Source organism: Erinaceus europaeus, chromosome 16, assembly GCF_950295315.1.
Source record: "Erinaceus europaeus chromosome 16, mEriEur2.1, whole genome shotgun sequence".
NCBI classification, from domain to species: domain Eukaryota; kingdom Metazoa; phylum Chordata; class Mammalia; order Eulipotyphla; family Erinaceidae; genus Erinaceus; species Erinaceus europaeus.
In genome coordinates this window covers 17,334,756-17,362,382 of record NC_080177.1, presented here as the reverse complement: position 1 = coordinate 17,362,382, position 27,627 = coordinate 17,334,756, and the positions used below count along the sequence as shown (strand labels likewise).

Here is a 27,627-nt window from a genome sequence, read left to right as displayed (position 1 = left end):
AGGGGGTTCCCTTGTGTTTATCTGTATCTTTGCTGTCATAGGATACAAATGTTATGGTTCAGGTCATCTGTCTAGAATGCTTACATATACTTACACAGCCAATGTGAAATGCAAGTCAGTATGTAGCACACTGCCTTTATTTGGTGTCTAATTTTAGAATAACAGTAACTTATGTTTGTGGAGCAGAAAGGGGCTTTAGAAGTCATAAATTCAGTTCTCCTTAATGTAATTACAAGAGAAAAAAACAACCTGACAAGTTGACGATTCACACAGAATGACATGAATTTATTCTCCTGGCCCATCCAGTCCTGTCCAACTAACCTTCTAACTGAAGTGATGCTGCCCTGTGACAATGTCCTGTTTGATCCCAAATCCAATTATGTGTTGTGACAATGAACGTAATATTTTAAAAGTCCCCTAAATCAGCCAGAAGGACAGAAATCACTGAAGTTAGGGCAGAAATAAATAACATTGAGAATAAGAAAACCATACAAAAGATCAACGAAAGTAAATGTTGGTTCTTTGAAAGAGTGAACAAAATCGACAAACCTTTAGCCAGACTCACAAAACAAAAAAGGGAGAAGACCCAAATAAATCGGATACTAAATAAAAGAGGAGATATCACAACAGACACCGCAGAAATTCAGCATATCATGCGAGGCTTCTATGAACAACTATATGCCACCAAGCTAGAGAATCTGGAAGAAATGGACGATTTCCTAGATACCTACCAACTTCCAAAACTAAGTAAAGAGGAAGTGGATAACATGAACAGGCCCATCACAGCTAATGAAATTGAAACAGTTAATCAGAAACCTTCCCAAGAATAAAAGTCCTGGACCAGATGGTTTTACAAATGAATTCTACAAAACCTTCAAAGAAGAACTAATACCTCTACTTTTAAAAGTCTTCCAGAAGATTGAAGACACTGGAGTACTCCTTGCCAGCTTCTATAAAGCCAACATCGCTCTGATACCAAAAGCAGACAGGGACACAACCAAAAAAGAAAACTACAGACCAATATCTCTGATGAACACAGATGCTAAAATATTGAACAAAATTCTAGCCAACCGGATACAGCAGTATATTAAAAAGATTGTTCATGACCAAGTGGGGTTATCACAGGCATACAAGGTTGGTTTAATATATGTAAATCAATCAATGTGATCCACCACATCAACAAAAGCAAGACCAAAAACCACATGGTCATATCAATAGATGCAGAGAAAGCCTTTGACAAAATCCAACATCCCTTTTTGATCAAAACACCACAAAAAATGGGAATAGATGTAAAGTTCCTGAGGATAGTAGAGTCTATATATAGCAAACCTACAGCCAACATCATACTCAATGGTGAAAAACTGGAAGCATTTCCCCTCAGATCAGGTAAAGACAAGGCTGCCCACTATCACCATTACTATTCAACATAGTGTTGGAAGTTCTTGCCATAGCAATGAGGCAGGAGCAAGGAATACAGGGATACAGGGATAAATAAAGGGATACAGATTGGAAGAGAAGAAGTCAAACGCTTCCTATTTGTAGATGGCATGATAGTATACACAGAAAAACCTAAGGAATCCAACAAGAAGCTTTTGGAAATTATCAGGCAATATAGTAAGGTGTCAGGCTACAAAATTAACATTCAAAAGTCAGTGGCATTCCTCTATGCAAACACTTAAGTTAGAAGAAATTGAAATCCAGAAATCAATTCCTTTTACTATAGCAACAAAAACAATAAAATATCTAGGAGTAAACCTAACCAAAGAAGTGAAAGACTTGTCTACTGAAAATTATGAGTCACTACTCAAGGAAATTGAAAAAGACACAAGTGGAAAGATATTCCATGTTCATGGGTTGGAAGAATTAACATCATTAAAATGAATATATTACCTAGAGCCATCTACAAATTTAATGCTATCCCCATCAAGATCCCAAGCACATTTTTTAGGAGAATAGAACAAATGCTACAAATGTTTATTGGGAACCAGAAAAGACCTAGAATTGCCAAAACAATCTTGAGAAAAAAGAACAGAACCAGAGACATCACATTCCCAGATCTCAAGTTGTATTATAGGGCCATTGTCATCAAAATTGCTTGGTACTGGAACATGAATAGACACACTGACCAGTGGAATAGAATTGAGAGCCCAGAAGTGAGCCCCCACACCTATGGACATCTAATCTTTGACAAAGGTGCCCAGACTATTAAATGGGGAAAGCAGTGTCTCTTCAACAAATGGTGTTGGAAAGAATGGGTTGAGACATGCAGAAGAAGGAAACTGAATCACTGTATTTCACCAAATACAAATGTAAATTCCAAGTGGATCAAGGACTTGGATGTTAGACCAGAAACTATAAGATACTTAGAGGAAAATATTGGCAGAACTCTTTTCCGCATAAATTTTAAAGATATCTTCAATTAAACGAATCCAATTACAAAGAAGACTAAGGCAAGTATAAACCTATGGGACTACATCAAATTAAAAAGCTTCTTCACAGCAAAAGAAACCACTACCCAAACCAAGAGACCCCTTACAGAATGGCAGAAGATCTTTACATGCCATACATCAGACAAGAGTTTAATAACCAAAATATATAAAGAGCTTGCCAAACCCAACAACAAGACAACAAATAACCCCATCCAAAAATGGGGAGAGGATATGGACAGAATATTCACTAGAGAAGAGATCCAAAAGGCCGAGAAACACATGAAAAAATGCTCCAAGTCTCTGATTGTCAGAGAAATGCAAATAAAGACAACAGTGAGATACCACTTCACTCCTGTGATAATGTCATACATTAAAAAATGGCAATTAGATAAGCTTTAGCATAAATGCTATTTTTTCCTGAGTGTTCAGTGGGAAGCCTAACTATTGTAGACCCTACAGTCAGTCATGGAATTGTCAAGCCAGTGGAAAATCCCATATGACACTGACAGCCTAGCCTGTCTTTTAGTCTCTAGTACTTCAGAAACCAGGGTTATTGAAAGGTTGATATTCTTATTTTAATGTCCCATGACTTTAGCTAGATTGATAAGAGTTTGTGATTTCAAGATACTTTGAGTTAGATGGGAGCTCCAATGGGAAAAAAAAAATGATATTCATTGAAAATTTTAAGGAAAAAATTTTCTGATAAAGCCCTGGTTCAAAAAAAAAATTTAAAAGTCATCATGAGAATGACCTCATGCTCATTTCCCCCCCCACTCCCCAATTTTAGGAGGATATTTGCTGCCGTTTAAAAGATCAAGTGAAACAACTGGAAAGGAATCAAGAAGCAACTAAGTTAGAAAAGACTGAAATCATTAACCGGTTGACCAGGAGCCTCGAGGAGAGTCAAAAGCAATGCGCTAACTTATTGCACTCAGGTGGGTCTCTGGCTGTGCTGTTGTCTCCTCAGAAGACTGACATAATGGGCAGAAAGGCCATAGTAGGAACGTGAATTATAAAAATCCAGGAAAGATCATCACTGATAATTATTTTTTAAGCATCATCATCAGGCATATGTAAGGGTATAGTGCATTTTTATTAGATAGCACAGTTTTATTTGGAAAAACATAGACAAGTAAGTGTAAGGTGGAAAGTAAAAATAACCAGTAATCCTGCTTCACAGGAGTAACTATTTGGTTGTATTTCCCTCAAATAAAGTGACTGATAATGCACTTGGATAATTTCCTCCTCCTGTGCAGAGCTCATTTCTGAAAACTTAGAGCTGAATATGCAAAAAAAAAAAAAGCAATAAAATATATGTCACAAGGGGGGAGAGTCCATCCCTGAAAGCTAAAAATGATTATGAGATCCCGTATTTGCTTTTTAGATGTGATCTTTGATCATATAGTTTTATTTTATTTTATTTTATTTTATTTTATTTTATTTTTCTCTCTTCCAGTGGACTGGTTTCTCACCTGGTCAGATTTTTGTCATATTTAAAATTTATGATATGCTCCATGGTATGAAGTCTGAGACATAATTTCCACCAATCATTAGTCTCATCAGTGCCTTTTTTTCTTTTTGTGTTAGTTTGATTTAACCATAGCACTGCTCAGCTCTCGCATATGGTGATGCTGGGGATTGAACCTGGGACCTTTGGTGACCCAGGTATGAAAGGGTTTTTTTTTGTATAGCCATTATGTATTTCCCCAGCAATTAATTTTTTTATTTATTTAACTTTTATTTATAAAAAGGAAATACTGACAGAACCATAGGATAGGAGGGGTACAACTCCACACAATTCCCACCACCAGAACTCTGTATTCCATCCCCTCCATTGATAGTTTTCCTATTCTTTATCCCTCTGGGAGTATGGACCCAGAGTCATGGGGTGCAGAAGGTGGAAGGTTTGGCTTCTGTAATTGCTTCCCCACTGAACATGGGCATAGACTGGTGGATCCAGACTCCCAGCCTGTCTCTCTCGTTCCCTAGTGGGGTGTTGTCTCCTCAGGGAGGTCTGGTAGCATCTTGCCTCTAAGGTTATTGCTGGGGCCCCATGCCTTCATAACAAATCCACCATCCCTGGCAGCCATTTTTTTTCTCTCTTTTTTTTTTCTTCCTTTCTTTTTATTTGATAGGATAGAGAGAAATTGAAAGGAGAGTGGAGAGAGAGAGTGAAGGAGAGAGAGAGAGACACTATAGGCCTGCTTCATCGCTCATAAATCTCCCCCCTGCAGAAGGGAACCCAAGTCCTTGCACATGGTAACATGTGCACTCAACCAAGTGTACCACTGCCCAGCTCCTATTTCCATTTCTTTTTTTTTTTTTTTCCTTAAATGATTTCAGTGTAAAAAGCACTAAAATAACCAGAAGTTAAAAAAAAAAAAAAAAAGAACACTGTGGTAAATAAAACTGCCCTGAAAAACTCACACCGTGAAAGCAAACTCAGTGATTATTGACTGATGTATTAAAGTCACCTTCTGGCTCAGAAAGTCAGTTCAGACTGTTTGTACAATATGTCTAAGAGTGGATGGACTGTGCAGCAGCTGAAAGTCGTAAGGTCAAAGATTGCCTAAATATGTGTGTGTGTTTTTGTTGGGGCAAAATGTAAATCATAGTCTTTAGGTCCCTCCCCTGTTAGTTTTGTATGTTTTGTTTCACATGGTATTACTTAGCCTTTCTCCTTGGCACTAAAGACTCTGAAAAATCTGATTTTCTTTAGTTGCATAACATGTCATCATTACTTTGCTCAGCCATTTCCCAGATGTTGATTTTCTTTTGAGGGAACCCCAGAAAGTCCCTTTTAAGTGGGAACCTCCCTTGATGAATTGAAAATATTAGGTTGCTAATGTTCTAGAAGCATACTCCTCATCTATCTTTCACATGTGAAAGTGGGGTTGGTAGAAGCCAAAGCTTTAGAAAGAAGTTAAGGGCAGCAAGACCTTTAGTTTTCTTGTCAGTAGGTAGAAATGGGATCCAATGACTTTTTTTTTTTCTTTGCCTTTCTATAAGATGGAATGTTATGGTGAGAATTTTTGGGAGTATGACAGGCTGTCAGTGTGGCTGATATGACCCAGAGCAAGGTTACTTACTCCTGTCTTCAACTCCCCAAGGCTATCATTGAAGTTGTGATAAATTCTGGAAATGTCTGAACTAGATCTCTGCCTTCTGGGTCTCACTGGCTATCTCTTTATGCTTCTAAAAAGATAATAAAGACATTCTAAAGCAGCATCCACCGTGGATTCAAGGTCTTCTTCTTTTTTTCTTTTTAAGTTTTTTAAATATCTTTTTAAAATATTTATTTATTCATTCCCTTTTGTTGCCCTTGTTGTTTTATTGTTGTAGTTATTATTGTTGTTATTGATGTTGTCATTGTTGGATAGGACAGAGAAAAGTGCAGAGAGGAGGAGAAGACAGAGAGGGGAGAGAAAGATAGACATCTGCAGACCTGCTTCACTGCTTGTGAAACAACTCCCCTGCAGGTGGGGAGCTGGGGGCTTGAACCGGGATCCTTACGTCGGTCCTTGTGCTTTGCGCCACCCGCACTTAACCCGCTGCGCTACCGCCCAACTCCCAGATCCAAGGTCTTCTATAGGCCATAGGCACTTCGTCCATTTGCATTTGGTACATTCTGTGGTTCTTTCCCCCACAGGCTCAGTGCAGGAGGTGGCTCAGCTACGGCTGCAGCTGCAGCAAGCACAGAAGGCACATGCTATGAGCGAGGACATGAACAAGACCTTGCAAGTAAGTGAGTGTTGTCACCTGGAAGAGACTCTGTAGGTAACTGAATTCAACAGTGCTTCCATCGCCTTCCTGATCCTTGGGTTTTTTCCTCTACACAAGGAGGTGGTTGGAACATCTCTCAGCTAGCACATAAGGGTTGTTCATAATCTACCTCACGCAGATGGCTAGTTGTCCTTTCTGGCCAATCTTCCTACCCCTCCTTCACAGAGTATGTCCTTTGAGTTGTGGATGTGACCCAGAGATAAGTCTACCCACACACATGGGAAATTTTCAGTTTACCTGCAGTTCTCTCTCCTTCATCGAAGCTATTCACATTTCCCACTAGAGGAAGAGTTCCAGTGTTCCTTCCACTGCCCGACTAGAATATTCTTGTAAACTAGTCTATTTCGTGCTCTGCTTATTAGTCCAGAAAGTCTAGCCATCAGACTCTCAGCTCAAAGGATTCTTTACATGGAGGACTAAGTGTAAGCAAGAGAGAAACTTAACATTTACTTTCTCATTGATTTACTAACTCAGTTTTTAAAAAATCTGTTAGGTGTTAATCTTTGTACAATTACTGTTAATGCATATATATATACACACACACAAATATATATATATATATAATATTTGTCTGAGTGTTTCTACCTCCTTTTGATCATATTGCACTAAAGTAAAAGACTGGGATGGGGGAGAGGGTTCAGGTCCTGGAACATGATGGCAGAGGAAGACCTAGTGGGGGCTGTACTGTTATGTGGAAATGGTATGCATGTACAAACTATTGTATTTTACTGTTGACTGTAAACCATTAATCCCTCAATAAAGAAATTTAAATCCAAGAAGGATGGCAGAGGACCTGGTGGGGGTTGTATTTTTATATGGGAAACTGGGGAATGTTATGCATGTACAAACTATTGTATTTACTGTTGAATGTAAAACATTAATTCCCCAATAAAGAAATTAAAAAAAAAGAAATAAAAAAATGAATTTTGAAGTATAGGTAGGATAACTGATTCTTTTAAATAGGAAAATATCATCAACTTCTCTGGATGTTGGAAAGCTATTAAAGCAATATTCATTAATGTTGTGTTCTAGGAAGAATTAACAGAACTAAAAGGGGAAATTTCTCTCTATGAATCCGCTGCAAAACTTGGAATACTTCCAAGTGACTCAGAAGGAGAATTAAATGTTGAACTCACTGAATCGTATATGGATTTGGGCATTAAAAAAGCCAACTGGAAAAAAGCCAGAGTTAAGAGGTATCAAGAAATTTTTTTTTTTTTTTTAAAAAACAAACCTGTAGAATAACCTACATTAACACCACTAGTGAACACGGTAAATAAGACGTAGTAGGCATGCCATGTGCTGACTGGGTAGTCCTAAATATGGGACAGGATGCTTTGGTCATTTATGAATGAAGTGTGATTGTCTGAAATCCAAACATCTCAATGACTTGTATTGTATTGGTATTATCTTTACTATCTGTAGGTATATCAGTTTCAATAAGGTAAGAATGTTCATTTATTTAAATATACAAAGTAATTTCTACAACTAAAATCATGTATCTGATTTACTCGTTAAGCTAAGGGCATATTTATTCTGTTCTTCCCATACCCTGACAGTCAGGGTCCTGGCTCTCACTTACGCTAGTGATACAGTTCAGCCTTAGCAAGGGGGTGGACTGTAGAAACCCCAAAACTGGAGCTATCAGCTGTAGCACCTTGTCCACAATTGTGTTCCTGAGTTGTCGAAGAAAGCCTTTCGATTTGGTTCATGCAGTAAAGCAAGAGGATAAACAACTGACATAAAAATGCAAAGTTAAAACATAGTCATCTGGAAAGATCACTGCTGTGAAGCCCTTATTCCTCTTAATGCCAGATTATGTCAAAAGGGATTGTGGAAAGAGCATGGGCTTCAGAACAAATCTTGTCTGAATCATGGTTTTTTTGCCCTTTGTTATTGGTTTTATGTTCTTAGGCACATTTATTGACTTTTCTGAGCTAGTTTTCTTAGTAGGCTTTTTATTCTCTGTAGGTTGTAGCCTATCCTTTGAAAATCAAAATAGTTGAAAAATGTAAAGGGTTATTTTAAGATGCATTCTGACACATACCAGCCACTTAATCATTGATAATCATGATTAATACATGGTTGAAATAAAGCATTGATCAGATTTATATTAATTTATTTTTAATTCAACTCATACTTTCTAAAAAAATGGTTGAACCTCATTTCAACCATTTTAGACTCAGGACATTTGAAGCTGAAAGAGCTGGACTTATTTGCCCAGGAAGATAGACAGTTAGCAGCATAATCATTACTTGAATCTAAAACTGCACTGTCCGAGAAATCTGCGGGTCCATATTTACATGAGAATCAACCTTTTTGCCTTAAACTTCATGCTTCATCATTCATTTATTTATTTTTATTGAGAGGACTAAAATTGTAGGCCATTCCAAGAGTTTCTCTTTTATTTGTTATTAGGGCCTTTTTTGTTTGTTTTTTCTTTTTTCTTGGTTGTTACTGGAGCTTTACTGATTCAGACTGACTTTTTCACCTAGAGCTACAGAGATAGACACAGAAAGACAGGGCTTGGGGGTGGGTTGGAGGTGTAGGTCGGCAGGCTTAAACTGTCCATGGCAAAGCAAGTTTACTATCCAAGTGAGCTATCTTTCAGATATTTTAATTTGTGACATCAGCCTGTGAAGTGAATAAATAATACTTTTGCATGGGCCAGGCGGTGGCACACTTGGTTAAGCACACAAGACCTGGTCCCCACCTGCAGGGGGAGAGCTTCACGATTGGTGAAGTAGGGCTGCAGGTGTCTTTCTGTCTCTCTCTCTCTCTCTCTCTCTCACTGTCTCCTCTTACCCCCTCAATTTCTCTGTCTCTATCCAAAAATAAATCAATAATTTTTTGCAGGTTTCTTTTTTTTAGTATTTATAAAAGGGAAGCATTGACAAAACCATAGGATAAAAGGGGTACAACTCCACACAATTCCTACCACCAGATCTCCATATCCCCTCCTCTCCCCTGATAGCTTTCCTATTCTTACTACTCTTTAACCCTCTGGGAGTATGGACCCAAAGTCAATACTCTCCTTTTAAAAACATCTTTTTTAAAAAATTAATTTATTTTTGCAAGAGCACTGCTCAGCTCTGGCTTATGGCGGTACGGGGGATTGAACCTGGGACTTCAGGGCCTCAGGCATGAGAGGCTCTTTGTATAACCATTATACTATCTCCTCCACCCTAAATAAAATTTGAAAAATTAATATATTTCTTAAAAAACACCACTAAAAAGAAAAATTCGGATTTAAATAATAATACTTTTGCATATCTGTTTTTTTTCAAGTGGACATCATAATAATATATTTGAAAATATATTCTTGTCATGTTGCCCTTTTAAATTGATGCTCATGGCCTACAGTGATTCTAAGGCATGTTCCTATAGATAATAAACTGGAGACTTCGCACCATAATCAGCATTGTATTTAAAAAAAGTCAGTGAGGACAAACTGAAATGGTGAAGGTTGACTCGAGCAAAGAGTGTATTGAGATTCAGTGAGATGATGTTCAGTGCAAGAGAATAAGTGAAAACCCGTCTGGCATATAATCATCCCATCTGCCAAGAGCTTGATAGATAAGAATCTAACTTCCAGCAAAAAGTCAAAATATTTGTACTTAGATCAAAGTGACGTGGAGATACAGGAGAGATTTTTTTTTTCTTTAAATTTCTGTATTAGGGAATTATACATTCAACAGTAAATACAATAGTTTGTACATGCATAACATCTCTCAGTTTTCCATATAACAATACAACCCCTACTAGGTCCTCTGTCATCCTTTTTGGACCACCCACCCACCCCAAAGTCTTTTACTTTGGTGCAATACTCCGATTCCAGTTCAGGTTCTAGTTGTGTTTTCTCTTCTGAGCTTGTTTTTCAACTTCTGCCTGAGAGTGAGATCATCCCATATTCATCCTTCTGTTTCTGATTTATTTCACTTAACATGAATTTTTCTAGGTCCATCCAAGATCGGCTGAAAACGGTTAAGTCACCGTTTTTAATAGCTGAGTAGTATTCCATTGTGTATATATACCACAACTTGCTTAGCCACTCATCTGTTGTTGGACACCTGGGTTGCTTCCAGGTTTTGGTTATTACAAATTGTGATGCCAAGAACATATATGTACACAGATCTTTTTGGATGGTGTGTTGGGTTCCTTAGGCTATATCCCCAGGAGAGGAATTGCAGGATCATAGGGAAGGTCTATTTCTAGCCTTCTGAGAGTTCTCCAGATTTTTCAGGAGAGGAGATTTTTACCTTCCCAGACTGTGATTCTTTGAATTAGAAGAAGCCACACTTTCCCCAGAGCACAGAATTTTAGGGCTTTGTTTACTGGAGCTGCTTTCAAGTCACTGACCCAAATATTAGTCACTCCAAGCCTTTATTCTCTGCTACCACCTCCCTCAAGCTACTGCCTAGTGAGTTCTTAAGGTCTAGCTTCAGTGTTCCATTTCACATTCATGGAATCTGAGTAGCTAAAGCTACATGTAGCTTGCAGACGGCTCCCCCTTCCCCTTATTATAGTTGGCTGCGAGGCTCAAATAATAAACATTTAACAAGTGGAATGCCTTTCCCCTTTAATCTTCTCAGCAGGCTTCATAAGGGACTACAGTTTATTTGGACTTGGGGGAACTCATTTCCACAGGGCTGTGTAGTGGACCTTATGCAAGGCTGGTCACCAATGCTGGTTTTTTTTTTTTTCCCTTAGAGGGAAAAAAAAAAAGAGAAAATTGTCATAGCAAGCACTTTCTTTGCCTTCTGACTTGGCTTCTTCAAGGAGTACATGGCATGCTATTTCAGTGGCCAGCATTCATAACCTGGAAGATATGTAATTTGTTAACTGAGCAAAGTAAGCATTCAGCTTAAAGTTAGTTCACCATTTTTTGTTTTTTTAAAGAGGAGAGAGAGAGACCAGAGCACTGCTCAGTTCTGGCAAATTTTGGTGCTGAGTACTGAACCCACTTTCTCTGGTGCCTGATGCATACAAGTCCTATGCTCTAATACCATACTTCACCATGCCCTACAACACAGGAAAATGTATCTTATAAGTGTTATGTAATTATACTTATTGTAATATGTTTGATATGTAGTATTTTTCTTTATTGGGTATATTAGTGGTTTACAGTTAACAGTAAAATACAATAGTTGATACATGTATAACATTTCTCAGTTTTCCACATAACACTCTACCTCCCTACTTTGCTTCTTCTCTGCTATCATGTTCCAGGATCTGAACACTCCTGCCACCACAGAGTCCTTTACTTTGGTGTAATATTATATATATATATATATATATATATATATATATCTTATATATATACATATATATTTATATATATTTACCTGCCATTTTTTTTGTTTGTTTTATTTCCCATCTCCCTTCCCTTTCTTGTTAGGTAACCTTAGTTTTGTTGTGTTTCATGTGTTTATTATTTGTTTCATGACCATTGCATTTCATGTGTTTATCTTCTGCTGATATTTCTGTAGAGATAGAATTGTTTTAAATAGCTGAGAACTGTCATACAAATAGACCTTACTTTATTGGGGGGAAAATAATTACTGGGGCTTCATTCCTCCAAGTTGACTTTTTCAGATAGAGAGAGAGAGGAAGAGAGAGGGAAAGACCCCACAGGAGTGCAGCCTCCTTCAGTGTGATGGGTGCTAAACTCTAACCTGGGTCACATGCAGAACAAATCCGGTGCACTGCTCAGGTGAGCTTTCCTGCTCATCCAACATTTACAGTATGTTTTACACACATTGTAGAAGTTGTGTACATTGGTACATATGTAGGATATTTCAAGGAGTTTCTTTGTAATGTTAAAAAGAAACTTATTCATTAATATCTTTCTCCACACCTGTATATGTGTGTGTATGCAGAGTATACACATATATACATACTTACATTTAGATTTGTCTGAAACTGAAAATATAAAAACTTTAAAGCCTTTTTCTTGTTTAGAAATAGGCATTACTTGAGCTCCAGTGGCACTGTCGGTTAGGGTGTGGTACTTATACAGAAATAGGCATTACTTTTTAGAACAGTTTTAGATATATGGAAAAATTAATATAGTTCAGAGTTGTCATACCGTATACAGTATTTTTTTCCCTGTGAACATCTTATTTCAGCGTGTTTCATTTGTTACAATCAGCATTGTGACAATTACACAGTATTGTGAACAAAATTTATAGTTTTGTTTAAAGCGCAACACAAGACCAAGGAAGATTTTTATTTTTTTTTTAATGTAAAATTAGAAGTTGAAAAAAATAGTTGATTTTTCTGTTATCCTTTACAATCTGCCCCAGGACTGCATCTAGGTTACCATCAAATTAGAACTCCTGTGTCTTCAGATTCTTCTTGGCTTTCCTTGTGTCTGATGACTTTGATGATTTAGAGAAATACTGGTCGACTAGCTTATAGAAAGTCTCTCTATTGAAATGTTATGTTTTTCTTGTGGGCTCTGTGGAGGAAGACCACAGAGACTGTCTTTCACCTTCATCTTTTTTTTCCCTCACATACTAAGGGCACATACCATCACTACTGCTTTCTAAAACTTCTCTCATATTATGAAAAATGAAGAAATATAAATTAAAAAAAAAAAAAACAGAGGAAAACTAAATGTTCCCACAGTCTTCACCTCCCATGAAGAAAGTTGCTTTTACCATTTTGGTATATAACTTCCACATTATCTGTTGTATATGTTTCTAAGAGATAAAATAATAACTGAGTGTGCTATTTCGTTATGTTGTTTAAGTTGGTGATTTTTGAAATCTTTAGATGTCAGTAAAGACATTTATATTTACTAATGGTCCCAGGCTACTCAGTAGTTCTTTGGTTGCTCTCTAAAGTTAGTAATATACCACTTATAATTATTTTTATTACAAATAAAACAGTGTTATTATTGCAAGGACCTTTTCTGTCAAATCCTTATGCATATCTTTGATTATTTTCTTAAGAAGTGGATGAATATTCTGGCAGAAAGCTGAGTGTATATTTAAGGCTTCTGCTCCAGGCTGCCAAGCACCCCTATTTTTCCATCATTGCTACACCACATGACAGTACTTGTTTCTCTCTTCCCTCGCCAGGGTTGATACTTATCACCTTTCCTGTTTAAAATATTTAAAAATTTTAGGTCATTAAATCCACCACTCTTTCCCCTCATGATTATTTTGATGGACCTCCCCCCCCCCCCCCGCTGCCACACACAACTGTTTCCAGTTTATCTTACTTTAAAAAAAAACGTATTTAAAAAATCATGACGTAACAGAAAGGTAATTGAAACATGAGTGTAGAGCTTAATGAATGACTTCAACTATCTGTGGAAACACCACTCAGTCAAGAAGTAATACTGCCAGTGCTCTTGTGACAATCACCTTCTGGTTTTCATTTTCTTTTGAAGACCTAGACAGGATAGATTTGGTTTCTGCTTCTATATAGGGAACTCATGCTGTACATGTCTTTTTGTTGTTGTTATCCTCCAGGGTTATGACTGGGGCTCGGTTCCGGCGCTATGAACCCACTGCCTCTGGTGGCCAGTTTTTCCATTTTATTGGAGAGGACAGAAATTGAGAGGGGGTGGAGGAGAGAGAGACAGAGAGGGAGAGAGAGACCTGCATACCTGCTTTGCTGTTTGTGAAGCTTCCCTCCTGCAAGTGGGAGCCAGATCCTTGCACGGGTCCTTGTGCTTAGTATTATGTGCACTTAACCAGGTTCACCACCACCTTGCCCCTTACATGTCTTTTTTTCCCCACCTCTTTGTATCACTTTCTTAAGCTATATTTCCAATTCCATAAAATTTACGCACAGTGTTCTTTCTGCTCATCTCCCCTGAGCTCCGTTGTGCAAATCCATTTGGATTTGCCTATTCTGTGCTTTGAGAGGCCATAATCATATGATATGATTGATATGAGATGATATAATCATGGTATGCGGTCCTTTGTGATTGAATTCTTTCACTTAGCATATAATGTTTTTGAGTCCCACCCATATTATAGTATGTGTCAGTCTTATATCTCACTTCATAGTCAAATAATATCCCATTGTATGAGTAGACCACATTTTGTTTATTCATTCATCAACGGATGGGCTTTTATGCAAATTGTTTGCAAATTCCTGGCTGTTCTGTAACACTGCTATGGTCTTTGGTGCACAAATCTTTGTATGGGCAGTTGTCTCATTTCTTTGAGATGTGTGTGCAGGAAGGGATTGCTGAGTTACATGATAAGCTACTTTAGAATGTTGAGGAAAGTTCAAAGTGTTTCCTAAAGTAGCTGTGCCATTCCACATTCTTGCCAGCCATCTATGAGGGCTGTACCACGTCCTCATCAACACTTACTACTTTCTTTTTTTTTTTTTTTTTAATTATAGCCCTCCTTGAGTGTGTGCAGAGTGATTTTTTTTTTTTTCACTGTGATTCTGATTTGCTAATGTGATTTTTACTTTATGGCTGAGGATGTTGAATACTCACTTATTTTCCATGTGTATGGTCCTTTTTCTTTTTTCTTTTTTCTTTTTCTTTCTTTCTTTTTTTAAGAAATGGCTATTCAGCCAAAACCTGGAAGCAACCCAGGTGTCCAATACCAGATGAGTGTCTGAGTAAGTTGTGGTCTATACACACAATGGAATACTACTCAGCTATTAAAAATGGTGACTTTACCTGCATCACCTCATGTTGGATGGAGCTTGAAGATATCATGTTAAGTGAGATAAGTCAGAAAAAGAAGGCTCAATATGGGATGATGTCACTCATACGCAGAAGTTGAAAAACAAGATCAGAAGGGGAAACACAAAATGAAATTTGGACTGGAGTTGTTGGTGTATTGCACCAACATAAAAGACTCTGGGGGTAGGGGGTGGGGGACAGGGGTTGGGGAAGGTTCAGGTCCTGGAACATGATGGAAGAGGAGGACCTAGAGTGGATCAGATCATTATGTGGAAAGCTGAGGAATGTTATGCATGTACAAACTATTGTATTTTACTGTCCACTGTATACCATTAATCCCCCAATAAAGAGATGAGAGAGAGAGAAATGGCTATTCAGATATTTTATTTATTTTGAATTAGGTTGTGGTTTTATTGATTAGTGGGTTTTTTTGTTTGTTTATATTTTTGGCATTGCCTGGGCTTCACTATGCTGGGATGACTTTCTTAGACAGTGCAATGCAGGGGCACAGACATATTACCATGTTTGAGGACTCAGGTTTAAGCTTTTGGCTGCCACCTACAGAAGTGAAGTTTCATGAATGGTGGTGCAGTATTAAAGTGTCTTCTGCTACTCTTTGTCTCTATCCTTTTTCTTCTATAAAATAAAAAAGTAAATAAGTGAATGTGGCTGCTAGGAACAGTGGAGGTATGCAAGCACTAAGCCCTATTGGCAACCAAACAATGAATTAAAAAACAGAGACAGAAGTTAAATCTGGTCCTTTTAATCCATTGTGAGGAAGAACAGAAATTCTCATTCAGTTTTGAAAGATGTTACAACTAAAGTTGGAAGTAAATTAATATGACTTTTATGAGTCCCCCCCCCCCCAGTTGATCAGATATTCACTAAGACACATTTTTTTAGTTAAAAAAGAAAAGAAAAGAAAAAGAAGAGATATAAAAATTGTTGATTAGGACAACTATTATGTTATTCTTTTTTTTTTCCCTCCAGGGTTATTGCTGGGCTCGGTGCCTGTACCATGAATCCACCGCTCCTGGAGGCCATTTTTCCCCCCTTTTGTTGCCCTTGTTGTTGTAGCCTCGTTGTGGTTATTATGTTATTCTTTTCCTTCTTATTGAAGTACTATTTTTAAGTTATGAAGTACATGGCTATACAGCATATAATATATCAAAAAACAAACATGCATGCCATATTGATGTTCACATTACTGAACTCTAGGTGAGACAGCAAGACTAAGCTTAATGGTCACCCTATGGATAAACCTGTTTCAGTGCTCTAGAGTGTAGCAAAGATGATAGATATCTTTGTATGTAGCAAAGCTTACAATTGCTTTTTAAATTCTGCTGTACAGTTAACAGAGATCACAAAACATGACCACCTCAGTAGTTAGCAGCTTTTATGGAATAATTATGCTTGACTTGTTCTTTTCATTTGTTCTTAAACATGATAATGTCTCTGCTAGCATTGTGCAGCAGAAAGATGACAGTGAAGAGCTTCCCAAAGACGAGGTCATTTTGAAGCTCAAAACGGAAGTGCAACACTTGCTGGGGAGCAACTCAGTGAAACGTCACCTTGTGTCTCAGTTACAAAGTGACCTCAAAGACTGTCAGAAGAAACTTGAAGATCTCCAACAAACAGTGAAGGAGAATGAAAGAAGCACTGAGGTTGAGGTAGGTACAGTTGTAGAGTTAAGTCATTCTTCAGAAGCCTTAGTCTAGGAAGCAATATTTACGTTGCAATTAAGCTTTTGCCTCTTGAGTTCATTTGACTTTTTTTTCCTGGCTCTGATCACTTTATTGCAATTCTATTATTGACGTTTTCACAGTATTTTTTACAACTGTGAAATTATTTCAAAATATATGGTTAGACTTTTTTTAAAAACCTGAAAAACTCTTGTTTTTTTTTTGTTTTGTTTTGTTTTGTTTTTAGACAAAGATCTACACCCCAGAAAGAACAACTAATCAATTATGGCCTGACTCTTCGACTCCTGATATCACAGTCAAAGGTGATATTCTGCAACTAAAAAGTGAAATTCAAGTTTTACAACAGCAAAACCAGGTGATTTAAACAATTTCCTGCATTCTGTGAGAATTGCTATGGCCTCGTTAAATTCCAATGCTGTAATATATTCTTCAAAAATAGAGAGGCACCATGAGCCTACTAAATAAGGATATGAGTTGATGATTCATGATTCTGGGTAGTAGTTTCACTGAAGGTAACTTAGTGTGGTAACAGTTTCCTCTCTATATGGTAGAATGAATGATAGTGGCGTCTTTCTTCCTTTACAAACTGCTAAGTTCTGAAGGCATCAGTTTGCTAATACTTTGATTAAAATGCCATGCATTTCATAATAAATAAAAAATAACTCCTACTTCTGTCAAAAAGCTGCTCATTCATGAAGTGAATTCATACCTTTATCAAAGCATGGGGATTTTTTCCTTTTGTAGAATTATAAAGATGATATAATATCCTTGAGACTTTGTTTGGAGGTTCTAGTAGGGGAGCGCAGCTACTCATATACCCTCGACCGAAGACCAGTCCGTCTACTCGAGGAAGGCCCAGCCAGATCAGCAGAATCAACCCTGGAGAGCAATGGGTGACAGATGTCGCAGCCAGATTGCCCTCACATCCGATGATTTAATATCCTATAGTGTTACAGTACACTGATAAGACACAAAGGACTTTTTTTTTTTTTTACTTTTTTTTTATTAGTGATTTAATTTTGATTTACAAAATTATAGGATAATGGGTAAAATTCCACACCTTCCTCACCACCAGAGTTCTGTGTCCCCATTCTCTCCATTGGAAACTGCCTTAGTTCTTCTAAGATCACAGATATGGATTGACTAATATTTCTATAACTATCTATTTACATATATTCCCCCCCTTTTTTTTTTCTTATGGTCCTACTTCCTCTTCACTTCTAACTCATACTACAACTTAGTTTCCTCCACTACCACCCCCTTTTTTCCCCCCTTCTTCTCCAGGTCCTAATGGAATTGGAATTCAGAGCCCTCTGGTCATCTTCCTCCTAACATTTACCCCTTCATGGGGTACAAAAGGTAGAAGGTCTGGCTTCTGTAATTGCTTCTCCGCTGTACATATCCCCAGCCTGTTTGTATCTTTCCCTAGTATGAGGGTGTTTAAGAGTGATATTGACAAATCAATTAAAATGATGCTCATTCCCTCTAAATATTTTATGTTCTTTATATTTAGGAACTTAAAACAACTGAAGAAAAACTAAGAAGTAAAAATCAAGACTTATGTAATCAAATGAGACAAATGGTACAAGATTTTGACCGGGATAAGCAAGAAACTGTGGATAGGTATACCAGCCTGCCTTCTGGGTACCCTTCCCCTTCTCTCTGACCCCTGGCCCCCAAAGAAGATTGGAAAGAAATAATAGAAGGATAGAACCATCCTGTCAAGATTTTGGAGTGTAGAAGATGAGTTCCTAGTTTCTCAAAATAGAATTTGGAATACATTGTCCATAGAAATGATGCTATAGGGTTGCTTGGTTCTTTAACTCCATCAAACTGTAGTTCACTGTAATAGTGTAGCTTAATGTTTTTGTTCAAAGGGTAGTCTGGGAAATAATTCTTTATTAGGAAGAAATCTGTGAGAGGAAATATGTCTTCCAAGTTGGAAATCATAAATTTGGAATCAGACTTTGGGAATGTAACTTACTTGTAAGTTGAGTAGTGCTAGCATTTGTGTTTTCTGTAGATGACTGGGCATATTGGAATCACCTCAGTTATTTCAGTTAATTTCTCAGGAACAGTCATTCACAATTAGACTGTTATCTCTGCTTAAAGGACTGGGTCATTCTCACATCCTAGTTTCTAATTTTTTTCTCCAGAAACTCTACAAAATTTGAAACATTTTCATGAGACTATCTTATAAATTAGTTGTTAACCACTTTTGGTTGGGTGAAATCAATCTTAACTTATAATTTGCATTACAAGAGAAGTTCCGGATTTAAAAAAAAAAAGGCAAACGAAGTCACATCTGTGTGTTTAGTTCTGCAGGGCTCTTTCTAAAATCCCACCCTCTGCTGTCCTAGATGTGAAAGGACTTACCAACAGCACCATGAAGCTATGAAAGCACAGATCCGTGAAAGCCTGTTAGCCAAGCATACTTTGGAGAAGCAGCAGCTCTTTGAGGCCTATGAGGGGACTTGCTTGCAACTTAGGTGAGAACAAACAACTTTTAGTGCCCTGTACACTACAGGAACAACCTGGCTCTATCCCAGCATTTAGAGGAAAACCATTTGTTCTGTTGTCTCCTCACCTTTGCTCATGGTCATCTCACTGCTGGTTATATGTATCCAAGGTCCGACTTGGACAGGATGACTAAGGAGATGACTGCAGTGCAGGAGTGTTACCTGGAAGTGTGTAAAGAGAAGGATAATCTTGAGTCGGCTCTCAGGGAGACCGCTGAAAAGGAGCAACAGGCACAGGAGAAGGTACAGTGCACCTTGTGTTATGTTGACTTCATTTCTCTTGTTTCACTCTTGTCCTTTTAAACACTACTCTTATTCTCTTGTGAAACCAGGAAGTCTTACATAGAAGTACCTTTGCTTTGGGCTGTATCACATTAATATAGTTTCTAAAATACTGTAAACATTTTTTTAAATTCTTTTGACCAGAGTACTTCTCAGCTTTGATCTATGATGGTACCAGGGATTAAACCTGGGACCTCCGAGCTTCAGGCATGAAAAGTCTTTTGTATAAATTGCTATGCTGTCTTTCCGACCCTCAATAATGATTTTTTAATAAATTTTAAACTGAACTAATAGGATTGTTAAAACCCTTGTAGATATTGCCATGTATTTAGGAAAAAATGATTCTTCCTTATAGAATTATCCAAAAAAATATTTTAATGTCTTAATTAAAAAAAAATTAATTTACTTTGAATAAAGACAGAAAAATTGAGAAGGGAGGAGGAGATAAACAGAGAGATTCCCACTACATTGTTTTACCACTTATGAGGCTTCCCCCCCCAGGAGGGGGCTGGGGGCTTGGACCCAGGTCTGTGCGCATTCTAATGTGTACGTTCAGCCAGAAAAAACTGTCTTAGGAATAATTAAGAGTGAACCGGAATTGTTCTGAGTTGGAAACATAACTTGTCTTCATTTCCAATCTGTCTGATACTTGGGAAGCTCTGCACAGTCCTATGAGCACCACACAAAATATTACTACAGAGACATTCTTAGAAGCTAAGATTCATGTAGTTCTGAGCAGGGCAGGAGTTTGAAGATGGTGACACTCAGATCCTGGGAGAGGGAGGTCACTGGCATGGCTTGACTTCTTCCATAGAAGCTCAGTTTTAGGAAGCCGGAGGAGCTATAATCCACTCTCTAACCCAAGCCTAACTCTCTGTCCAAGTCTCCCAAGTTGTCAGTGGTGAGTGTCCAGGAGCAGAGTCACAGGCACCTAGCCCCCACTCTACCACTCCCCCCTATCTTAGCCTGACCCCCATCCACACGCACGCCCAGCTCTCTTTCCTACTCTGGACCAACCTTCAGAGACAACACCTGGAAAGCCACCCGAATCAAGATTAGAAAGTATTTTTTCAAGGCTTGAATAAACCTTCTAAAGTTTCTGAAGAAGCTGTATTCAAGCAAGCTCTTGCTACCAGAGACTCAAAAGGAATAGTTAAGAGCAGGTGAGGAATTCACTTCATTGAAGATTGTGGTTGTGATTATTTTTGAATAGATTAATGTGGTTTTAAAATATGTCATTTATTTTATACTTATCATCTGGTGGGAACAGACCTTCTAAAGGGAGTTATTTTAGCTAGTTCTGGCAATGTAGCCGTTAAAAGGGTTAAAAGGGTTCTGTTTTTTTTTTTTTTTGCCTCCAGGGTTATTGCTGGGGCTCGGTGTCTGTACCTTGTTGTGGTTATTATTGTTATTGTTGATGTTGTTTGTTGTTGGATAGGACAGAGAGAAATGGAGAGAGAAAGACAGAGAAGGGGGAAGACAGAGAGGGGAAGAAAGAGAGGGGGAGAGAAAGACAGACCCTTGCAGGTGGGGAGCTGGAGGCTTGAATCGGGATCCTTACGCCAGTCCTTGCGCCATGTGTGCTTAACCCGCTGCACTACTGCCCGACCCCCTAAAAGGGTTCTTATATTACCTAGAAATGGAGGCCTTAACGTTCAGTAGTGTTTTAAAAACTTAAAATAGGGAGAAGACCTGGTGTGATCCTTGACTTTTTTTTTTTCTTTTAAAGTATATAAATTGGCAAGGACATAAGAAGTTTTCTCAAAGAAATCATTCTTTTCAGGAATATATTTTCTGGTATTTTTAAAAGAATTAATTTGACCATAAGCTTGGATCTCATATACTTGGTCAGTTGCCATTAATAGCTGCTACTGACTGATATTTGGACTCAGGAATACTTGTGCACTGGAGCAGGAAGAAGAGTTAAAATTGTTTGACCCTGCCAAGAAAACTTCACAGGTTCCATTTTTTTTTCTTTAAGACTTTCAACCAGTGAAATTGACCCCTTCCTTTATTGTATTGCTCTATACATTTTAGCCCATGTGTAGGTTAATCAGGATGCAGAACAGTTTCATCATTCTGAAAACTCCCAGTGCTACCCCTTTGCAGTAAGATGTACTCTCCTGGGAGTCAGGCGGTAGCACAGCAGGTTAAGCGCAGGTGGCACAGAGCACAAGGACCGGTGTAAAGATCCCGGTTCTTGCCCCTGGCTCCCCACCTAAAGGGGAGTCGCTTCATAGGCGGTGAAGCAGGTCTGCAGGTGTCTCTCTTTCTCTTCCCCTCTCTGTCTTCCCCTCCTCTCTCCATTTCTCTCTGTCCTATTGAACAATGACATCAATCACAACAATAACTACAACAATAAAAAAAGGGCAACAAAAGGGAATAAATAAAAATTTAAAAAAAAGTACTCTCCTCCCATTTAAGGACTGTATATTTAGAATATTAGACGTTTATGGGCCAGAGACAGCTCACCTGGTAGAGCATTTGCTTTGCCATGTGCAGTATGTTTTTTTTTTTTTTTTGGCCTGCAGGGTTATCACTGGGGGTTGGTGTCTGCACTACAAATCCATTGCTCCTGTGGCCATTTTTTTAAAAATATTTTTTTACATAGGACAAAGAAAAATTGAGAGATCAGGGAGAGAGACAGAGAGACACCTGCAGGCCTGCTTCAGTGTGATTGTGAAGCAACCTTCTTGCAGATAGGGTGCCAGGGGCTTGAACCAAGATCCTTGCCAGGGTCCTGTGCCTTGTAGTATAGGTGCTTAACCCTGTGCCCCACTGCCCAATCCCCTGCCGTCTCTGTTTTGAGCCCTGACAACAGAGGGGTGAGATCAGAAGGCAGAGGAAGCATCTCTCATCTATGTATCCTGTGTCTATATCTGGAGTAAGAAGACTAGAGAAATTTGACCTAGGAATAATAAAGTCATATTTTAGACATTTAATTACTTTCTTCTCTAGGAGAAGAAAAAGTTGGTTTGTTCATAGTTTGAGTAGGTTTTATAAGCTCTTTATATTTCAGAGACAAAATTTTTGCAGTCTTTTCAGATCCTCTAGAGGTAGACAGTCTGTTTTCTTTTTTTTCTTTTTTTTATAGCTTTTATTTTATTTTTATATTTATTTATTTTCCCTTTTGTCGCCCTTGTTTTATTTATTTATTTTTTTATTGTTGAGAGAGAGATGCAGAGAGAGACGCAGATGGAAACACCAGAGCACTGCTCAGCTCTGGCTTATGGTGGTGATGGTGGTGCGGGGGGATTGAACCTGGGACTTACGAGCCTCAGGCATGAGAGTGTTTGCATAACCATTATGCTGTCACCCCCACCCGACAGTCTGTTTTCTTAGGGACTTTTCCACACATTCACAATGGAAGACTCTAGGGAGCTTTGCAGGAAGGAAGCCTTTCTCTGCACTGGCTTTCAGATGAGAAAGTCTGGATCCAGAATTCCTAAGACAGAAAGCAGCATCAAAATTTCAAGGGTGTATTTTCCTGTTTGATCTGTGCTCCTTTTTGAAATAGCTTGACTAGCGAGGGCTTAAATTAGATAGAAGCTCCACTCCAAGTTCCAAAGGTTTTTCTAACCCCGAATTTTCCTCATTAGTTAGCTTGTCTTGTCCAGAGAAAGAGAAAGAAGTCATTTATACATAGAGCACCTTCCTGACTTGCAGATCAGACAAAGACATGTGATATTCCCATTCATAAGGCTTTTCTCTGTACACACTAAGGTTCCTTTAAACACTTGTAGTACATGCTAAGTCTATCCTTAGAAGTTGAGTTTAGGGTGGGGGTGACAGCATAATGGTCATGCAAACAGACTCTCATGCCTGAGGCTCCTAAGTCCCAGGTTCAATCCCCCGCACCACCATAAGCTCTGGTGTTTCTGTGTGTGTCTCTGTCTCTGCATCTCTCTCAAAAATAAAAAAAATTAATAATAAAAAAAAAAGAAGTTGAGTTTATCTACCTGAGATTTGTTTGTTTGTTTTATTTTGTTTTTAACCAGAGCACTGCTCAGTTCTGGTTTATGGTGGTATAGGGGATCAGACCTGGGATTTTGGAGCCTCAAGCACGAGAGTCTCTTTGTATAACCATTATGCTGTTTGCCCCCAACTGTTAGTAACTGGGTAGTATGCCAGCTCCCCCGGCTTAAAGCTTCTGTCTCTATTCCTGCTTAACTAAGCACCAGCATGCCTGCAGGGCGTTGGTTTGATCCCACTTTTAAAGCTGTGGTCTATTTACATAAACCACTGTTAACTAAGCACCACCCTGCCTCCAGAGCATTGGTTTATTCCCCATTGGTTCACTATGTCTTTTTGCTCCGCCCCCTCTTGTAGTCACCCTGATTTCCACCGTCTTTTCACGGCACACCCTGTTTCCACCCTACTTGGCTAGTATATATACAAACTGCTTTTCTGAGTGAAAACACTTGGAATTGCTTTCCGGCTCCAAGAGTTCCAGAGTGTATCTCCTTCCTGGTCCCTCTCCCACGCAGCAGCCTAGGTTGACTCCAGTTGAGTTCTCTCCAACCCACAGAGCACTTGCTCGGGAAGAAGCACCCTCAGGCTATCCCGGCACTCAACCTCTATCTAAGCTTTGTCAAACATGTTTAAATGTTTAAAACTACCAAAAATATTTCCTTCCTTTAGCAATGCTAAAGCTTTTTGAATTAGATATTTCGCTAATCAAGTGACAGATCACGAAGACCAGTATGTCTATTACTTTTCCTCTGTTGAGAAAGAAAGCAATATTTTCCTCACTGTGCTGGATGGCCTAAGTGGCCACAGACTCTTCCCTGAATGCATGTTCTCTTGCAATGTGACCATGTAGATCTTCTCCACAAGTGACCATCTGTTTCCCATTCTTTATAACTAATCTTGGTTGGTTGCACTGAACTGACTTTGACCATTGGGACACTAGCAACCATTAAACAAAACAAAAACAAAAACAAAATCTTGGGGCTTGCAAGCTTGATGCTCTTGGGACCCTGTGGCAACTGACGTGTGAAAGATCTGCTAGATGATGACACATGTGATCACCATCACTCTGTTAGATACGGAGCTAACCACAGAATAAACACGAGCCAGCCCAGCCCATGTATTTCAATGGCATAAGCTGACTTAGGCCAGAGCCACCACCCAGCTGTCTGACAGAATGATGAGAAATAATAGATGTTTGTTGTGTTAAATTACTACGTTTTGACTGATTCATTCTGTAGTGTAGCTAACTGACATACATACTAACAAATGTGCAAGACATGGAGACTTGGTAGCAAGTTTCTGCTGTGGGTCAAAGGCACTGCAGACAAAGGGAAGCAACACACTGACACACACAGATGTGACATGATAGAATGAGACACTGCCTCGTTGAAGCTGTCCTGCAGTCACAACTGTGACAGCTGCGACCCCCGTCACAAAATTGTAAGGAAAATGGGTATCTCGGTCTCCAGAAATTTTCCCAGAATCGTGCAGCACTGCACATAGATATCATCTTCTTGGTGTGTTGGAGAGGAATCAAATGTCATAAATAATCTAGGTCAGCTGTGAACCAGCAAAAAACTGGCCACCCAGGTTGTCACAGATAAGAAATGATGGCAGGGGCTTGGGTGGTAGCACAACAGGTTAAGTACACATGGTGCGAAGCACAAGGACCGCGTAAGGATCCCGTTTCGAGCCCCCGGCTCCCCACCTGCGGGGGGGGGGGTCTGAAGTGGGTCTGCAGGTGTCTATCTTTCTCTTCCCCTCTCTGTCTTCCCCTCCTTCTCTCGATTTCTCTCTGTCCTATCCAACAATGACATCAGTAACAACAAGAATAATAATAACCACAATGTTAAACAACAAGGGCAACAAAAGGGAAAAAAATAGCCTCTAGGAGCAGTGGACTTGTGGTGCAGGCACGGAGCCCCAGCAATAACCCTGGAGGCAAAAAAGAAAAGAAATGAAACGATGGCAAAAAGATGCAGAGCTCAAGCTCTGTTGCTATCTGGTAGATGTATGTGAGGTGTCCTCTGGTGCTATAGTGTGTTGGTCTCAATGTGTAACTTATTGTGACGATCTCAGTCAAACTTCCAGGGCACCATTTCCAAAAACATTCTAACCAACTCAGAAACAACTCTGACCCCTGAGTAGAATTTTCATTACTATCATGTAACACAATGCAAGGAATTAGGTTTTGAATTAATTAGAATTCTAGAACAAATAGAGAATATTATATGACTAATACAAATGATTAAAATTTATTTGATGGTTGGCAGTTCTCCAGTAAGTGATGGTAGCTAGTATTGATTTACCATAAGCATTTAAGATGTTTAGAATGGAGCAATAATTTGGGGCTTCTCTCAACATGCATTTAATCATTTTCAGTGTAATTTTAATATATACATTTCTCCAGAAATGTGTGTGTGTGTTTCCTGGGCTGTGAAGCCTGACGGATGTCATGGGGGGGAGTACGGGGAGGAGGGAAGATATCAATATCAGTGCTAGTTTTATGTTTGAAGAAAATATCTGGATTTCTAAGAATGCATATGTTGTACTAACTGCTTTTCTTCAGTATCGCTATTCTTAGATTTTTTTTTTTACATTTTTTCTTTTTTTTAATCTTTTATTTATAAAAAGGAAACATTGACAAAACCATAGGATAAGAGGGGTAACAGCTTTGCACAGTTCCCACCACCAGAACTCTGTATCCCATCCCCTCCCCTGATAGCTTTCCTAATCTTTAACCCTCTGGGAGTATGGGCCCAAGGTCATTGTGGGTTACAAAAGGCTGAAGGTCTGGATTCTGTAATTGCTTCCTCTCTGAACATGGGCGTTGATAGGTTGATCCTTACTCTCAGCCTGATGGGGAAGGGCTCTGGGGAATCAGAGCTCCAGGACATATTGGTGGGGTCGTCTGTCCAGGGAAGTCTGGTCGGCATCATGCTATCATCTGGAACCTGGTGGTTGACAAGAGAGTTAACATACAAAGCCAAACAAATTGTTGAACAATCATGGACCTAAAGGCTGGAATAGTGCAGATGAAGAGTTGGGGGGTCCTCCATTTTGTAAATAGCTAGTAGTCATATTTTAGTTAAATCTCAAAGGGCCTGTGGCTATACTAGTTTTTTTTTTTCCTTTTTCTTTTTGCCCGTGAGCCTGAAATCTGATATGCCAGTGGATCCAATTGTCTTCTTAAACCCTAAGACAGCAGGAACCTCCTGCTTCCACTACAGAGCCTATATTCTTAGATATTTTAATCCACATAGGTGAAGCAAGCTTTTACAAAGCAATTTATTAAGCTGATTAAGCTAGCCTTTAGAAAGTTCATTTAAGGGGGCCAGATGGTGGCACCCTCAGGTAAGCACACTTAATACTAAGCACAAGGATTTGGGTTCGAGCCCCTGGCTCCCCAACTGCAGGTGGGGGAAGCTTCACAAGTGGTGAAGCAAGTCTGCAGGTGCCATTCTTTTTCCTCCCCCCTCTCTATCTTTCCCTCCTCTCTCCGTTTCTCTCTGTCCTCTCCAATAAAATGGAAAAAATGGCCACCAGGAGCAGTGGATTTGTAGTGGCCACACCAAGCCCCAGCAGTAACCCTGGTGGTAAAAAAAAAAAGTACATTTGACTTGCTTCTGTCTTCCATGCATGCATAGGACCATCATTTTATAAACATGGACAACTCTTTTAGTGCTATTCAGAAGTATTTACTTGAGTTTTGTTTAAAGAGACAGCTACTGGAGGAAAGAGAAGCATTTGTAAGCAGACTGCAGATGGAACTTGAAGAAAAGCGCCGAGACACCCTTGTGACGGAGAAGAGCAAGTGGCTGAAAGAACAAGAAGTCATTGTTAGACACAAGGTTGAAAAAGAAGTGAAGTTAGCGAAAGCACACTGGGAAGAGGAAAAGAAAAAGGTGTGGGATAAGTCCTTTTTAGTCACTGTGTTTAAAAAATAGTCTTTTGTTAAAAAACCAAAACCAAAACAAAACAAAAACAGCCCAAGTCATACTTTACTGTGTTCAGGGATCCAGGTTCTAGTCCCTAGACTGTCACCTGGGAACATTTGCAGGGAGGAAGTTTCACAAGAAGAGGAGCTTGCTAGCATAATGGTTATGCTAACAGACTGTCATGCCTGAGGCTCCAAAGCCCCTGGCTCAGTTCTCTGCACCACCATAAACCAGAGCTGAACAGTGCTCTGGTGTGGAAAAAAAAAAAATCAGAGAAGCAGTGTTGAGTTCTCTCTCCTTCTCTTTCAGCCTTTCTTTCCTTCTCCCTCTGATTCTCAG

At 38.9% G+C, this 27,627-nt stretch overlaps 1 protein-coding gene across 8 annotated transcripts in view; it reads left to right on the top strand.

Annotated features, from left to right (window-relative positions):
* CEP152 (centrosomal protein 152) overlaps positions 1–27,627 on the top strand; it is a 105,975-nt gene that overhangs the window by 36,358 nt on the left and 41,990 nt on the right. For 4 of the 8 annotated variants that reach the window (XM_060174618.1, XM_060174621.1, XM_060174617.1 and 1 more), the window contains exons 10-18: positions 3,217–3,364; positions 6,079–6,170; positions 7,245–7,408; positions 16,337–16,544; positions 16,804–16,932; positions 18,091–18,200; positions 18,938–19,066; positions 19,207–19,339; positions 27,070–27,255. In XM_060174618.1, the coding sequence (XP_060030601.1) occupies positions 3,217–3,364; positions 6,079–6,170; positions 7,245–7,408; positions 16,337–16,544; positions 16,804–16,932; positions 18,091–18,200; positions 18,938–19,066; positions 19,207–19,339; positions 27,070–27,255 (1,299 nt within the window). The remainder of the gene's footprint in view (positions 1–3,216; positions 3,365–6,078; positions 6,171–7,244; positions 7,409–16,336; positions 16,545–16,803; positions 16,933–18,090; positions 18,201–18,937; positions 19,067–19,206; positions 19,340–27,069; positions 27,256–27,627) is intronic. The other 4 variants (XM_060174624.1, XM_060174623.1, XM_060174622.1 and 1 more) reach the window with 2 other exon arrangements.